This window comes from Ostrea edulis, chromosome 5, assembly GCF_947568905.1.
Source record: "Ostrea edulis chromosome 5, xbOstEdul1.1, whole genome shotgun sequence".
NCBI classification, from domain to species: Eukaryota; Metazoa; Mollusca; class Bivalvia; order Ostreida; family Ostreidae; genus Ostrea; species Ostrea edulis.
The window spans coordinates 6,639,494-6,657,435 of record NC_079168.1 but is presented as its reverse complement, the minus strand read 5'-3'; the positions used below and the strand labels follow the sequence as shown (position 1 = coordinate 6,657,435).

The 17,942-nt window shown below is 34.7% G+C and overlaps 3 protein-coding genes and 1 long non-coding RNA gene across 5 annotated transcripts; 2 read left to right on the top strand and 2 right to left on the bottom strand.

The window, feature by feature from the left end:
* Positions 1 to 6,585: 6,585 nt before the first annotated feature.
* LOC130055231 (BTB/POZ domain-containing protein KCTD7-like) lies at positions 6,586 to 9,694 on the top strand. The gene is given in 3 exon segments (XM_056167131.1): positions 6,586 to 6,836; positions 9,192 to 9,579; positions 9,582 to 9,694. Coding segments are annotated over 3 exon segments (534 nt in total). The 5' UTR covers positions 6,586 to 6,770; the 3' UTR covers positions 9,662 to 9,694.
* A 14-nt stretch (positions 9,695 to 9,708) lies between these two features.
* Positions 9,709 to 17,738, bottom strand: LOC130055234 (uncharacterized). The gene is made up of 3 exons (XR_008803515.1): positions 17,612 to 17,738; positions 11,712 to 11,835; positions 9,709 to 11,021 (listed from the first exon to the last, which is right to left on the bottom strand). It is a non-coding gene; the product is annotated as an uncharacterized LOC130055234 (long non-coding RNA).
* Positions 11,705 to 14,997, top strand: LOC130046352 (uncharacterized). Its single transcript, XM_056167130.1, has 3 exons — positions 11,705 to 12,385; positions 12,758 to 12,997; positions 13,305 to 14,997. Exons 1-3 carry the CDS (start codon positions 12,179 to 12,181, stop codon positions 13,608 to 13,610), a joined length of 753 nt encoding a protein of 250 aa, XP_056023105.1. The 5' UTR covers positions 11,705 to 12,178; the 3' UTR covers positions 13,611 to 14,997.
* Positions 15,000 to 17,487, bottom strand: LOC130046326 (uncharacterized). Of its 2 annotated transcripts, XM_056167129.1 has the most exons (3): positions 17,280 to 17,471; positions 16,393 to 16,766; positions 15,016 to 16,314 (listed from the first exon to the last, which is right to left on the bottom strand). In XM_056167129.1, exons 1-3 carry the CDS (start codon positions 17,444 to 17,446, stop codon positions 15,674 to 15,676), a joined length of 1,182 nt encoding a protein of 393 aa, XP_056023104.1. In that variant the 5' UTR covers positions 17,447 to 17,471; the 3' UTR covers positions 15,016 to 15,673. The 2 variants fall into 2 exon arrangements, with proteins under 2 accessions (XP_048780340.2, XP_056023104.1); XM_048924383.2 differs by having other exon boundaries at positions 15,000 to 16,766; positions 17,280 to 17,487.
* Positions 17,739 to 17,942: the final 204 nt, after the last annotated feature.

The following is a 17,942-nucleotide window of genomic DNA, read 5'->3' as shown; positions in this document are numbered from 1 at the left end:
AGATGCTTTTGAGACGTTTATGAAATACTAATGAGATGGTTATATTGAGATACTAATGAAATGCTTATAGGGTACTGATGAGATGCTTGTGAGAGACTGCTACTGAGATACTCATGAGATACTTATGACTGCTGAGATGCGTATGAGATACTAATGGGATGTTAGTGAGATACTGATGGGATGCTTGTAAGATACTAATGAGATGCTAATGAGGTACTGGTGAGATGCTAATGAAGTACTGATGAGATGATAATGAGATACTGATGAGATGCTAATGAAGTACTGATGAGATGTTAATGAGATACTGGTGAGATTCTAATAGGATATTAATGAGATACAAATGGGATACTGATGAGATACAAATGGGATATTGATGAGATGTAAATGAGATACTAATGAGATATTGATGAGATGCTGATGACAGACATTTAGTAGATGCCCGCTATTGATTTGTCTGTCATGCAATGGGTTCTTAAGATAATGAGCAGACAAGACTTCGTCTACAGACAGACAGATGGAAAACAACATGCGCCCTCTTTTTCAAAGGGGTATAAAAGGAATCCGACACGATATTAATCGCTGTTACAGTTACAAGCTGTTCGCCAAGATTATGAGTGAGCATACTATGTTAGGGGTATATTGTATGTATACATTGATGTAAACGCCTATGTAATATTGCTGAATGTTCTTATTTCTTCTACAAACATACGGTGTATTCAATACATGCCTGTAAACCGTGTGGTTTTGTGCTAATAAACTTAACTGAAAGGGGTAACCATATGCCTATATATTTCATTGGCGTCTCTTTTATTGGACAAAAGAACCACTTGGTGTCTGGACCAGTAGCCCCGATACGATCATCGGATTTACACAAGTGCTAGTCTTGACATACCCGGCTAAAATAACAGCCGTTTTTTGTGTTTCCTATCGGACCAAGCACTATATTATACCCATCTGTTACATTTAATAAACCTCGGGGACGGTCTTATCTAATTAATTTTCACAACAGCAACGATCCCGACTGAAATTAGCAAATCAAAAATTACGCAATAAAGTGAAATCTTTTCTGGGATTTTCAAGGTTGGCACCTGCATAATGTAATATCCTAGACGTTCTGCGCCTGTAATTCATTATCACAGCAAGTAAATATAATAATGTGATCGAACAAATCCGTACCCGGTAATTGACATGCAAATGAAATTTACACAGATTACCGACCCACCCATCAAAGCAATTTACCAAGTGTGTTTGGATTGTTTTCTTGAACATTTAGGGAATTGTATTGTTTTAACATCAAATGTTATAATACATGGGATTTACACATGTTGCCAATCATAAACGGATGCTTCAAAAGCAACAACAGCAACTTTGTACAATTTAAAGATTTAAATGGGGAAAAGATTATCTTTAAAGCCAGACACTTGGTGTTTGTGCATGCTTATTATGCTTACGTGTGTATTACGTCAGAACTGTGTCTCTTTCTCTGCGTCTCTTTTTGTATCCTCTCGTTTGTCTGGAACCCCCTTTTTAGCCGCTATACCTGTACAAACAAAAATTACCTTGGTGCAAACATGTGATTCAGTTCGCTACGTAAGGATGTTGATTCTGATAATCCAACATCGATTATTTCAAACTTCCGCTTTCTGTGATGAAAGCAGTCTAGTCAATTTAATACCGTCAGTCAACAAATACAGTGCGGCCCAAGATAGCAGCAGGTTCGTGGACCTCGATATTACAAATTATGCTTATGTATTCATAACAAAACTGTTGGGAGACTCGAATCTTCGTCAGGACTGAGTGAATTTAGTCAATGTATTTGATGAAAAGTAAAATATTTTGTTGAATTAATCAGCTTAGATGAAAATCGGGTAGAGATTTCATGAAAATTCAGGCAATGCATCTCACATTATGGTACTAGAAATAAGTTACATGTATAGCAAGCACTGCGAGCTCAAAAGGCAACACATATATGCGAAGCGGGGTGGGGTTTGGGGGGTGGGAGGTTAAGCTCTACATACTATCACAAAAAATTCTATGAGCCGAAAGGGTAACGCCGTTTTGTTCAACTATGATCGGTATCCTCGGCTGTCTCCCTTTTAATTCGTACGAAGTCACACGAGTTCCGAGTAATTGATGTTGGTAGATTCTGACGTGTAATTTGTAATATAAACACTCAATTTGTTCAAAATGAATTGTACCATTATCATTGTATCAGTTTTTATCAAATCATTATAAAGATTATACCACTAATTTTAAAAATAGATGAATATACATATGTTTCTATAAATAATGATAATAAATTAAATACGTGAGTTGTTTGTTTTTGTTTGGTTTTTTTTTTTGGGGGGGGGGGGGTTGTTTTTGCCTATGAAAAGTTACGGCGAAGCTCGCTCCATTGATTACACATGTGAGTTATGTGATTTGCTATTTATCAGTTGAAATATCCATTCGGCAACCCTCGGCAGATTTCGGTGTCCTACATGTTAGATGGAAGCGGTCGAGGTGATCCAGGTCCTAAAAATGACGAGGCTTATACCTATGTAGCATCAAATTAGCATAAACTCAAATAATTGAAGATAACTTCAATTATTTGAAGATATCATCAATTCATTTGATGCGCGCAACAATTTAATTAAAGATCTCTTCAAATAATTAATGGTATCTTCAATTCTGAATTATTGCGCGCATTAATTGAATTGATAATAACATTTAACATTTATTCTTCAGCTGAATTGATGCGCGCTTTAATTGAATTAATGATCTCTTCAAATGAATTAATGATATTAACAATTGAATTGATGTGCGCCACAATTCCATTGAGGAGAGCAATAATTGATATAATGGGCGCATTAAATCAATTGATGAGAGCAATAATTGAATTGATGATATCTTCAATTATTTGAGTTTATGTTAATTTGGCGATATGTACAGCGAATTAATAAAACTTTGAAATGGAAAAAAAAAAATTCAAATTTACCTTATGTAGTTAAAGAATGTAGTTTTAGTGAAAAGTAACCTGAAAAAATTGATACCCCTAAAGTTTCAGAAGGAAGTCAGCTATTATGATGATGTATTATTTATCCCTAAATGAAAAGGTGGATCAAATGTTTAAAGTCGTGTTGCAATATGTTGATGAAAAGGCGAAGATAACGAATAGTGATCAACCTCATAACTCCTATAAGGAATACAAAATTAAGAGTTGGGCAAACACAGACCCCTGGATATACCAGGGGTGGAATCAGGTGTATAGGAGGAGTAAGCATCCCCTGTCAACCGGTCACACTTAGTCGCAATAATGTAGCACTATCCTATTTTTTTCTGACGTTTTCGGGATAGGGCTACAATTCCATAGGATCTCCGCAATAGTGCAAAATAATTTAATGGATAACCGATAATAAGCTCCGTGTATTAGTCCCAAGTGTTGTTTATACCAAAAAGAGTACCAATGTTGAGCTCGGGCATGTCTAATAAAGGTGTTATTCATTAGATATCATGTACAGCACGCAAAATTCTTCGTCTGCTCCGCCATGCATGTTATCGCGAGATCTTATAAGTGGATCAACTGAATAATCTAAACATTGACAATCAGCGCGAAAATGTAGTTACTCGAGCCATTCCGACAAAGAAAGGAAAATCATATGGTTGCAGAAAGAATTTGCACTCTGTTGTTCGTTTTTAGCTCACCTGTGCCGAATGCTCAAGTGAGCTTTTCTGATCAAAATTTGTCCGTTGTCTGTCGTTGTGGGCGTCGTAAACTTTTCACATTTTCATCTTCTTCTCAAGAACACTGGGCCAATTTTAACCAAACTTGCCACAAAGCATCCTTGGGTGAAGGGCTTTCAAGTTTTTTTTTCAAATGAAGGGCCAAGTCCCTTTCAAAGGGGAGATAATCACAAAAATGCAAAAATAGGAGGGGTCATTTAAAAATTTTCTTTTCAAGAACCACTGGATCAGAAAAGCTGAAATTTTCATGAAAGCTTCCTTACATAGTGCAGATTCAAGTTTGGTCAAATCATGGTCCCCGGGGGTTGGATGGGTTCACAATAGGGGATCAAAATTTTACATACTAATATATAGGATAAATCTTTTAAAATATTCTTCTCAAGAACCACTGAGCCAGAAAAGCTGAGATTTTCATGAAAGCTTCCTGAAATAATGCAGATTCAAGCTTGTTCAAATCATGCCCCCCGGAGGTATGATGAAGCTACAATAAGGGATCAAAGTTTTACATACTAATATATAGGAAAAATCTTCTTCTCAAGAACCACTGAGCCAGAAAAGCTGAGATTTACATGAAAGCTTCTTGACATAATACAGATTCAGGTTTGTTAAAATCATGACCCCCAGGGGTTGGATGGGGCCACAATAAGGGATCAAAGTTTTACATACAAATATATAGGAAAAATCTTTAAAAATCTTCTTCTCAAGAACCACCGGGCCAGAAAAGCTGAAATTTACATGAAAGCTTCCTGACACAGTGCAGATTCAAATTTGTTCAAATCATGGCCCCCGAGGATTGGATGGAGCCACAATAGGGGATCAAAGTTTTACATACTAATATACAGGATAAATCTTTAAAAATCTTCTTCTCAAGAACCACTGAGTCAAAAAAGCTGAGATTTACACGAAAGCTTTCTGACATATTTCAGACTTCAGTTTGTTAAAATCATGGCCCCCAGGGGTAGGGTGGGGTCACAAGGGGGGATCTAAGTTTTGCTTACAAATATATAGGGAAAATCTTTAAATATGAGCCAAGGTGATGCAGGTGAGCGATGTGGCCCTTGGGCCTCTTGTTTATCTTGGTATTAAATTTAAATCTTTTCAATACCGACGATCCGCACTCGTCCATTGATGTAAATACTACCTTACATGGCATATGCAAAAAACTTGACAATCGGAAGTTGAAACTTCAGTACAGTACATCAAACATGGCGCTCAAATATGAATCGAGAAATTGGAATGTATCGAAATTGTTAAAAACGGTAGAAAAGAGCCTCACAAATCGTAAGTTGCAATTTATACTTTGTTTAAGATACATAGAATATCATTTTATTTACGCAAAGATAGTCAGCAAATGTTTAAACTGATCGAAAATGTTGCGGTAGTGAATCACTCCCGCATTTGCACCATTACGGATATCCTAAGGAGTTGTAGCCCTCTCCCACAAAAAAATAAAAATAAAAATGGAGGAGGCTACATTATTGCAGCTAGTCACACCCGCCATTATATGACGGTATCTGAAGTATACGACATATATACGAAATACTAGTATCGAAATAAATGTTCTACTGAAATGAAAACATAAGAACAATATCATATTTGCAAGCAATATAACCCTAGAAATCATGACATATTGTTTTCGCCTTACTGTGTATACAAGAGTTCTCTAAAGAGAAATAAGTCAGACTCATCTCAGAATCAAAACGAGTTCAATCCCCTGGATTGTAGTACACATACATGAATCTTGATTTTATTTCTCCTCCTTTTCATCAATTCTTGGTAACAATTACCAGTAACATTGCTAATTTTGCCAAAGTAACGTCATATTTCATGTAGGCCTAGATGTCACGTAGCGCTCATAAATACTTTCAGTACTTTGATCACACATACAGTGTAATTGTGTACATGAAAACCATGTGTTATATATGTAACTTTTGCAGAGATTCGTTATTTACTCTTATATAACCCCTCTTCTCAAATGGGATTGATATTCAGGTTGGGATATCCCTTTGTCTCAATGATATATTTAAACTAAACTTTTCCCTTGAATTTGATGAACTATTAAGAATATTTGATTTACAATTAAGCATTGAAGAAAGGCATTTAATCGTTGTGCAAGAGCACAGACGCTGTAATATACATGTACAGAAATAATAAATTATTCACAGAAAAGGTGCTTGTGTGTAAGAGCACGAATTTAAAGTTAACTGTCGTCGTAGTTTAACACTGGTGTAAATTTGAGTAGATTTGTTGGGGGTTGGACTGGAGGCTCCATGGAATGTTGAGGCTTTGGGGGTGGGGGTGGGTACTTTTATGGGTTTATATATTCTACTTATACTTTATACATGCGTAATAAAATAAGTAACACTAAATAACTGTTTCGCCTATCTTTACTTGTTTGTATGTAGGTTATAACATAAAATTTTAATTCTTTTCTGTTCTTCTAGTATTTTTTTTTTTTTTTTTTTTTTTTTTGCTTTTTGTCACAATGTGGGGTTCTATAAATTCGTCACTGCATTAATGTTTTTTTCTCTCTCCATGAATTGAGATAAACGTCTCTTTAATGATATTGAAAATGGGGTCACGTATTATTGATTATATTTTGTCTAGACAACAAAATGTGAAAGATATCGAAAAATCATTGAAAAATGTATCGATTCTCTATAGCCCTTGTGAATTTCAGACAGACATTAATTTCAGAGAACATTTAATGAGACTATGATGTAATGTTAAGGATGAATGATAAATCGTCATAAGGACAAAATAGAACGTAATGAAACTTTAAGAAAATACAAGCAATACATATATATAGGTAACGTAAATTCCCTTTTTCTTTCTTTCTTTTTTTTCTTCTTTTTTTTACTAATTGCCTAACTCGATAGGTTCATACAGAGTTTTAATTACTTTCTACTAAAATTGCATTTCTTACACCACTGAAGAAGGAAGATCTGAGAAACATTCATATCAGATAGAATGTTTTCCGGAAAGTACCGAAAGACCAGCCGAAGTTTGCCGATTGCTTTCATGCGAGGTCGGATTCTACGTCACGGATGTTCACGTCAACTTGTTTACAAACATTGCAGAACTTGAAAATGGACGAAAATTTGCAGAAAAAGGTCAGTTTTTCAGGGATGAAATGAATCAGAACTACACTAACAGGTTTATTATGAATGATTTATATCCTGTTACTGCTCACACGACCTAACACGTACATATTTTGGCCCCAACACAAGATACGGCTATGAGTTTTTGATCCGTGTGGAGTTTGGGGGTGCGACGATTGAAGTTTTAATCAAAGGACTGTCTAGACCTGTCCTGGTGTACGGATTCAAAAGCATAGAAAAACAAGAATTCGTATGAGCACTCATACAATATTGTGTGCTAGTGAAATGAGAATTTTCAACGGAGGGAGGGGAAAGGCCTTCAAAGGGGGGTGTTGACCTAATACATGTATGTTTATTTAATCTCTTCAGCTCAGGGAACATATATATTCAATTTTTACAATTAAACATCATGACTGTACATGATATAATCTACACATGTATACATATACACAAGTTAAGGATTTCTATTTTGACATTGGTCTGGAATTGGCTTGTAACAATACTTCATTGAAAATGCACTGTATAACAAGGATGCTATATGGGAAGTATAAAATGAGACAACAGTATAAAATGTTGTTCTGAACACAGAGGGTACAAAGGGACGGTGTCTGTGCCAAGTCAATCAGACTGGCAGTCTTGTATTTGAGACAGTTTATTTATACATAAATTTGAAAGCGACAAAGAGTAAATTTATATACAATATACATGTCAAGTAGTTAGATCTATACCCTTAATATATTATAATTCTATATTCCTGTTTTTAAAATCATTATACTGATTTTTTTTTAGTATTTGTGCATTTTCATTTGTCATGAGCCAGATCAACTTTTGATGATTGTTCCTGTTACAAAATTTCTTCAGCAGTTATATTAATATATATTCACCAGTTCATATAAAACATTTCTTTCCTCCATATTATGATAGTAAAAAAATGTTCTTCATGATCATCAAGTATATTGTATTACATCCAGTACAGTGTCTATCTTGTCTAGGAATGCCTTGATATCAGCTTCTTTCAATATTTATCTATGAGCTGATATATGCGAAAGCATGTAAAACTAATCTCCTCTGCTCAAAATTTTTAAAGTAATTTCTAAATATTTCTCTTGACAAAAATTTTATTTAAAAGAGACATAGCAATTTAATTATTTTGTCGCCGTGTGAAGGAACTTGGTGATTTACATTCCTTATTTTGATATAATTTTTGAATAAACAATCTTTCAGTGCACTTTTGAATTTATATACTATTGACACAAGTCAAATCATGAATACCATCAAAGTTATTGATAAGAAATTGGTGGTACATGATGGGATATTCTGCTCATACAGAGACTTGGATTCACAATATGCATTATTTAACAGTGGAAAATATTGACCAAGAATTCCAAGTCTGTACCAATAACTTGGCATCAATTTGACATCAAAGTGTATAGGAAATCTTCCCAATTCAGAAAACACAGCAAAATTTGTTGCAGATTTATGTACCCCAAGTATTGATTTACAAAATTCCAAATGATGTTTATATCACAAAATTGGTTTGAGTACATTTTATTAATGGTACAGCCTGGAGTTCTTAATATTTTTGAAGATGAAGATCATAGAACCCCAAATTTCAGATGCAATGATAAAATAGGTTTAATGGTATGGTAAAAAATGTGCATAGTAGATTTGAAGTGAAATGAAATCTTTTCCAAGTTAATTAAAGAAAGCTCTTTGGGCTTTTTGATAAAGTTGGTTTTGAGTAAAGGAGAAAGAACCTGAAGAACAAAATTATACTCCTAGATATTTATATTCTGTAACGCATTCAAGCTCAACATCAAAGAAAATTTTTGATTTGGAGAGTTTACCTGCTTTGTTAAAAACTATTATCTTGGTTTTAGATGTATTAATATTGAGACACCAATCATTGCAATGTCAATGTAAAATATTTAACTCTTGTTGTAATGCATCAGCAGAGGAAGAGAGTATGTACGTTTTTTTAGGGGATGGAGGAGTAGACTCCAAAATGGCCTTCTTTTCAATCTGATGCGAGTGCAATTCCCCCTCTAGATTTACCACTGCTTTTTTTTTGTAATTTGTTTTGCACTGTAAAATACATATAGAATTTAATATAAGTATGATATATATATTGTATATTCCATTTGGGTTCCAGGGATCTCTGTTAAATTTACTTGTCACTCATCCGAGATTCCTCCGACTCTATAATGTGATACCCGCGCATGTCACAATTATAAAAGTGGGGGTTAGAGTCTGAGGAATCTTGGATTAACTTGTCACTAGAATTAAATTTTTTGCAGCATGTTGAGTTGTGAACACTAGTGCCTGAATGTATAGTTTTTAAGTTGTGGCACCTTTGTTTACTTTCAGTTCCCACCTGTCATTGAGCTTAATGTTGGAGGAAAGCTTTACACAACCACCTTATTGACCTTGGTGAAATGCAAGGATACAATGTTAGCTGCTATGTTTAGTGGGAATTATGATGTTAAAAAAGATCAACATGGGCGTTACTTCATAGATGCTGATGGGGAGAATTTCCACTACATCTTGAACTACTTGCGTTATGGAGAGCTTCCTCCACAGGATGTTGCCCCCAAAATTTACAGAGAAGCGACATACTTTGGCCTCCAAGGTATGGTGGAAGAGCTGGAGAAAAACCCATCCTTTCTCGCTAAAATCCACAGGGAAAGTTTCAGGGCTCAGTTTCCTGGTTACACAAAACTCATGAATTCCATCATCAACAAAATTTATCAGGAATCCTCCAAAAACACAGAAACTGTTTCATCATTGCTTGTCACACTTTTCGCCAAAGACAAAAAACCAAAGCTCGAAGCATTTGACAAAAACCATTGGTGCACTTTCAAATCGAAAAATAAGAAGCGACTCAAGGTGGATTTTGTCCTTGGTCCGTGGACAAGCAAGCCCTTACCAAAAAATAAGGCTTCTGGCGAAGTACTGCGGCGAATCTGCTGCAAACTTAGCGGCAAGGTTACGGCAGACTGTTTGCAGCAACCTTACGGCGACTTTTTACCATGCAAATGAAGTTTGCGGTAAACTTGCCGCAAACTTGAGATTGCCATATATGGAATGGTTTATGGTGAACCTCTGGTGAAGTTTTGCGGTTAACCTTTGGTAAACTTCTGATAGCCATATACACTTTGCGGCGAACCTTTGGCAAACATTTTCAGATAGCCTAATATAGTTTGTGGCAAACCTCTGGCAGCTTTCAAATATACCTCCCTAAAACTCCCAAATGGCCATAAATACATTAATTATGAACACATTAATTATGAACTTGCATCTAGCATTCATATCAGTTAATTAAAAGAGGAATGACTTGCATTTACATGATTTATGATAGAAAATCAGTTGATGACAATTTCATTTTTAAAATATCAATGGTTATTTTTAAAAGAATGTAATCACTGGTGCTTCTTCATATCTCATGCATGCTTGTAATTTAACCCACTGAAAGCAGTAAATTAATTACCATAAGGACTATCACCATGGTCTAGTAAACTGGTACACCACACCACTTTCTACCAGTATTACTTAGAATAAAATTACAGCTAGTCAGCTAGTGACTAAAAGGATAATACTTTTCAGTAGCTTGTAGGTTTCTTTCATGAAAAGTGTCTTTTACCTTGCCAAAAAACTACACACTAGACCATTTAGTTAAAGTATAATCTATGACTATATGCAACACCATCAATAACAAATAAATCAATTTATATTGATTTAATATGCATAAAAAACACATCAAATTTAGAGAATTGGCCATAGATTTATACTGTTCCCAATAATATAAGTTTTTTAATTATAAAAAAAAATTAATAATAATTACCCACAAGTCAGTCATTTCCAATAAACTGAATTTTCAATATATGAATTGAAAACATGCATTTATGATTTTACTTACATCTGGATGAAAAAGCAATGTGTCTATCATGGCTTTCATTTGAAATCACAGCACTTATTCCCACTCAATCCAATTTTTGCAAATTCAGATCAAATAATCAATGTCATCCATGAAAAAAATTACACAATGTTGACTTTTGAATTAAATGAAATAATGCACTGGACGTCTACTTAGATAGTCTATTTTCTTTAACAGCACAGTACATGGTTCCAGTCTGTATTTATAGCTTTCACAATCATGAATGTCTATGTTGTCCATCCCCAATGTTGTAATGGCAAATGCTGTAAGAAAAAGAATTACAAAGATAAATCAAACTTGAATAAACATAATTCAAATTACAAGAATAGTGTTAATTTCTTAAAATATCTTTCATTCTGATTTCACCTTTCAAAGCATGACCAAGAGGTGTCTGCAACAAAATCATTGCAAGTTTTTTCTGCAACTCTTGGTTCATACAAGACATTCATAACTTATTTTAAACAGTGGGGTTTTGTCTTCCCTGTTGTCGTAAAGTATGCTACCAGAGGGCATAGTACATTAGAGAGCACGATAGGAAGGATAACTCTGGGTAGAACATCAAGATATTGAGTGAAACGCGATGAGTACTGTAAATTAAAGTTATTGTCAACATTAATGTTATTATAGAAATTTCAAATTCAGTTGGATATACTTTGGTTTTATTGTTAAATGTGTTGTATAAATACGACCAGATGGGCTACCATGTCATGATTCAAAATAAACTAGACCAGACCAAGTTTTTACTAGTCTGAGTGTGCCCGATGTGCTAACCAAATTAATTACCACACGTGTATACCAATTAAATTATTATTGTCAATATTTTAATTAACTTGCATAACAGCATAAATGCCATTTTATTGATTAAATTATAAATTATATTTGTGAATACAAACAGGCCTAGATATTTTATATTGGCACAAACACAATTAATATAATTATCATAATCAACATACCACTTTCAAATTCAATCTCTCCATATGATACATGACACCATCTGTCTAAGGCGCTTGGACTTTCTCCTCCCTCGTTTCCCCTGTCTCCTCTAATTTGTCTGCGAGAATCGTATCACATACCACCCTTAGAAAACAAAACCATTTCAATAGTTTTGAACTTTTCAGATGTATACACACAGATATATACAGAATAGGCCTATGGTTTTGCATAAAGCAGAGTACGTCGTATCATGTAAAGTGAATGTCCAATAGCAAAGATCGCGCATCACTGATAAGACCTAATTATAGATAGGATAAAAATAACGCGCAGCCTCGTTATCAAATGTAGTACAAACATTGGACAGCGTGTACTACATTCCTAATGGCCACGCCGATATCAAAAGAAAAAAAAGCTAACACACGGTGCAACAAGACACTGCTGTTATGGAATATGCAACAGTGACAGTAGATATGCTGATCGAGAATATATGACTGGGGTTTTTTGGATACCATTTCCAAAACCCAAGAGGAATCTGGAAAAATGTCAGCGATGGGCGCGTGTGTGTGGCAGGGAATATTTTACCGTTGAAAAGGTTACAAGATGGACATACATATGTAGTAAACATTTTGTGGGTGGAAATGGACCGACAGCAGAACATCCTGATCCCATTCCAGCAACTCTAACGCCAAATCAGGTATAAATTCAAACAAAAAATTGCGGAAATAGGTACATGTATATTGGGGGGGGGGGGGGGGGGGGGGGGGGGCATAAATCAGACTGCACGTTGAATAGTATTCATGTCTTTTATAGTTTTCAAGTTTTATTTTTTGCCTTTTTGTTTATTATGTCCAAAAACGATGGGTTATTAAAACAAATTTACGGTGGCATATAAACACCCCTAAATATGTATATAAAAAAAAAATGAAAATTTAATGGTTTGTATCTACATGTACCAGGAAACAAATGTTCTTAAGAAGTCTCAACAAGAGCCATAATTTCAAGCCAAAATATGTTTTTGTGAACAAAACAAACGAGTATTTTTTTCAATTTACAATATTATTTTTAGGGGGGAAAATTCGCTAGGAAAAGGAAACCACCCACTCCACGGAGCAATCCTGTTTCCAAAAGAATGTTAAAGGACGTGTCAGAAGCATTACTATCCTTACAAGATGAGGCAATACCTTCAACTTCTACTAGCACTTGTGATATGCATCGTGGCCATATTAACGAGAACAGAACAATTATAGCCAACCATGATCAGTCTGACACTATATGTACTGGGACCGGGTCTGATATGAATCAGAATGTAAGTTCTTTTTTCAGTTTCCTGAAACCTGCAAACTTTTGTCCATTTTAAGTAAAGCATACCTGCATTCATAACATCAAAAGGAGTTACATGTTAATTGTACCATTTTTGAATGGCATTCGTAGATATTCACATTTATAAACTTTCTTCAGTTTAAACAAATATCTCGAATATAATATTCTTGACACTCATTTTATGTCTTATTTTTGTATATTTTGTCTGAAACTTAAGGATTTGTAAAGACTAAAATTTTCATTAAATATGTCTCATAACTTTTGAATGACACATGTACATTTGCATTTCTCAGGAACATGTCAAACAGGAGCAGACCCAAAAGAACGCAATTTATTGTGCAACACAAATACAAGATTGTGGGACACAAACTACTTTTCATTGCAGTGATACTCTTGCCAATAAAATTGAGAGAAGGCTGAGGAAAAATGAAGGGCATTCAAAGCAAAAGAGTCCGCAAAAACAGAACACCAAAAACAAGTTTGATTACGAGCAATTGGCAACAAAAGGAAAACTTTTTAAATTTTACACAGGTTTAAATGTTGAACAATTTAACCACTTTTTAAGGTCTTGGAAAATGCCGGAGGTGTATATGAACTGAAATATTGGAAAGGAAATAGAACAAAATCACCAAAGAAAAGACGAAACGACTCAAAACAACGACAAACCAAACTATCGACAAGAAATCAGTTATTATTGGTTCTTATGAAGTTAAGGCATAGGTTTCCAAATAAAGATCTTGCATACAGATATGGAGTAAGCATCAGTACTGTCTCTTCAACAATTAACACTTGGATTCAATATTTATATAAAGTTACTGGTGGTATTCGTAAAAAAAATGTTTCCATCTAGGGCTTTAATTCAAAAACATTTGCCTGCTTGCTTTAGGTCCTTCAAAAATGTCCGTGTGATAATTGATTGCTTTGAGATATTTACTCAGTCATCACGGGATTTTGCTGAACAAGGTAATATGTATTCCTCGTATAAAAATAATCCAACATTGAAATGTTTGGTTGGTGTTGCACCTACAGGAGCAGTTACATTTTTATCAGATGTATATGAGGGAAGTATATCAGACAAGGAGATAACTGTAAAGTCTGGTTTGGCTGACTTGCTTAATCCTGGAGACTTGGTGATAGCGGATCGAGGGTTTTTGATTCGGGATATACTGAACCCAAGAAACGTAGACCTTAACATTCCACCATTTCTTTCAGGAAGAGATCGACTAACCCCTCAAGAAGAAATATTGACAAAACGCATTGCACGAGTACGCATTCATGTGGAACGAGCAATTGAGCGCATGAAAATTTTTTAAATAATAGGAGCAACAATACCTTTTAGTCTCAAACCAGTAGCCACAGAAATAGTGCATATAATTGGATTTCTAGTCAATTACCAAAGTTCACTTGTAAAATGAGCATTGAACATTAAACTTGATAAAATAATTCTAAATTTATAAATGAATTCCAGCCTGACCTTGCATTCATTAGAGAAGTATCTTCTTTTTGTTGCATGATTTTTTTTCTTCAGTACATTTATTGTGGTTCAGATGATTGGGCTAATATCTGCTTGATTATTATAGTTCGTCTTTTACTGCCTTTGTTTTCTTTTGACCACTTGTTTGAGGGGGGGGGGGGGGGTTGAGATCTCACTAAACTAGTTTAACCCCACCACATTTCATGTCCCTGGCCCAAGTCGGGTATTGTGGTCACAAGTTTGTCTGTATCTTTGTGTTAAATGTTACGTAATGTACATGTACATTTTGGTAATATTCATGCAAGAGCGACTAAAATTTTACATATACACGTTTTATTTATTTGAGGCAATTTTCACAAGGAGTGGAGTCCCACCCTTATGGAAGGCCTTTTGGAGACCTCTAGATTTGTGGATTGAGTGTGGTCTCTGAAACTTACAAATGTAGTCCATATCTTTTCACACATTGTGAAAGTGTGACACTGTTCAAAACCAATAAAAATCTGAATCTATAATTATTTTTTTTGCTTTTTTATGTACAAAAATACATGTAAATGAAGAAGTCAAGACATTTGATATATCATATGTGTATCTCATAGAAAATAATAACATTATTTATTTTACTCTTTATCATTATAAATTGCAGGTGCATGTATGAATATTTGCACTGATGAACACTTGCAATATATACATGTATTTAAAGTTCTACTGGCAAGAGTTTTCTTGGAATCCTCATTTCTAGGTATTCCGGCATCATACATTTATAATGAAATAAAATTAATTTATCTCGGAGATCATGCCAATATTCTCCATCAAAATGGATTCTCTGAATCAAAGATTTTGCACTAGACCAAATTACAAAATTTCACATTACAAAGTCCCATTTGCATTTGAACCTGAGCATAGTACTTATGGGTTTTTTTCAAAGACAGGATACCATTTTCTATTGTATAACACAAGTTAAATCGTTGACACGGCTTTAGACTCTCTATACATAATGGGTCTTTGTCTTTCAATACTAATGGACATTTTATTTCCAAAACACCAATAAGATTATTGTTAGCATCATAGATTAGTCCATCTGGGCTACATCCTAATTCAGGGTACTCGGGATTTATCCAGAAACCACTTTTTCTTGTTGTTTCATTGTTTCCCTTACTCAGATTAACATATTGCGTAAATGCATTATCTTCATTTTCTTGTCCATACTTTAAACTTTTCAATTGGGGGAAGCTTTTTGCCCCATAGAATCCGCTCCAAAAGGTTATATTTAGCCCTTGGGCTTTTAACACTACTGACTTCCTTTGCTACAGATGCAGTTATTCTACAATTGCGACTGCTGTGCCACATAATAGATTCAGCCTGTCTATCAGTGTTTGGGACTTCATAAGGTTCAGATGCATCTTGTTTGATCAAATTCAAAGAATAATTGGTTCTTTCATTTAAATTTTTAATGTCAACCACATAATCACTATATTCAATTTCTAATATTTGGTCAAACATACAAAATGATCCAGAATTTGGCAATGTAGCAATAAATTCATTTGCAAATTTAGTTTCATCCAATTTAGTAGTCATAGGATTATAATTTCTGTACCTATCCGCTTTTAACTTTTTGTTGTATGATGTGGAATAACATGGCTGAGGTTGCCTTTTAGCCTTCCGTCCTACATTCCATGTACATAGCTTGCTAGTGCAAGCATCCGGATCGTATCCAAACTGTAATGTGTAATCCTCCAAAGCAAATAATAACGAAGCTATATGGTTACATCGTCCCATTGCTGAAGCTTTACAATCACACGAGGCATCCAATATTTTCCCAGATGGAGATCCTAAAGTTAAAGTCACATGATATAGCTTTCGTTGAGTGTATGATGCCATCACAGTTGATTTGACAAAAAAGCATTCACCTTTTGCAATGCTCTTAATATCTTTTACATGGCCGCTGGCAAAATATTGACGTCCTTTCACCATCGGTTTTGAAGTATTGAAGTCTGTCAAATTGTCTTCACTTTCACTATCAGACGTCGACGTTTTACTTTTTTTCTCATATACTTTGGCAGTTAGTATTATATGTTCATATATTCTTCCATAACAGAATCCTTTAGGAATATTCCCTGAAGGAAATTTTTGCCAACCACTTGTAGGTAAAAGAGGTATCATATCAGCTGATGATTTACTGCGGGCAGTGGATAACACCTCTCGTAATTTCTCCTCGTACCAGATTCCCCCATCCACAGAAATTATGATGTCTGTGTTCTTGGACTCTATGCATTCTAGGCACCTAAAAAATTCACAAATGTAATTTCTAAGCATATGCATGAATGGCGTGCTGATATGTATGCTTATATATTAGGTGTTTCAAGAACTATTAAGAAGGCCACTGTTTGAATGTTTTATTTCATATAAAGTATTTTTTTATTTGCAGTAGATCTACTGTAATTTAATTGACAAAGGAGATTACCATTTACATACACATTTGTAATCGACCACTATATGTCAATAATTTCAAATAACAAGAATTGAATATATTCATTTACAACCTAAGACAATTAAGCCTCTAGCAAAATCGTCTTGACCCTCCCACACCCCCTTTTTTATTCGCTACACATGAAAATGTATGCAATGAATCGCTGACAGAACGATACTCCCGTGGTAAATGAATTAAGATATAGTTTTAAGACGTATTTTTACCAATCATAATTATAATATATACGGATGATGAACAATAAATCGTGGTGTACAGCGTGTACATACATGGGATGAAAATGTACGCATGTGTTTAAGTGTTTCTTACCTTTTGACTAATTCGGCTTTTGTACCCGCTTGTAACATTCCCCTGCATTCTAACCATCGCTTCAGTTCAACGACTGAATGTTCTGACACATCAGAACAACGAAACTTCGCTCCAGGAACATCAGTTTCCTCTAACTTTATAGAATAGATTTTGTCGGACACTGCCATTGTTTGTACTACACTTTCACTTTCGCGTATCACGTGATTACACACCACACGATTTATGACGTAGCGTACGATCTACGCTATAACACGATGGTTATGTCAAATTTAAAATGTATTTTTACACTAACAAATGCAACCAATGCATGTTCTTATCTATGATGAACTTACTGTTTTCGTCGGCAAATCTCCCTGGGAGTATAACTCTTCTTCTCGACATGCTGGCTTTCTCTTGAAATTTTCTCTACTTCGAATTGGTAGCGCGCGTCAATTTGAATAGTCTTGATCATCAAGATGTATCGACTCGTTCTTACGCACATCTGATAAAAACAAGCGTCTGGGTGATCGAGACGGAAGAAATCGAAAGTTTTCAGGTACTATTTTAAACAAAACGAAATTAGTTTAGCATGCTGATACGCATTTTCTTTAAACAATTTCTTTTATTTTACAAAAGGATTTTGTTATTTTAAATAAATAGTTTTATAAAATGGTGTTATTATCA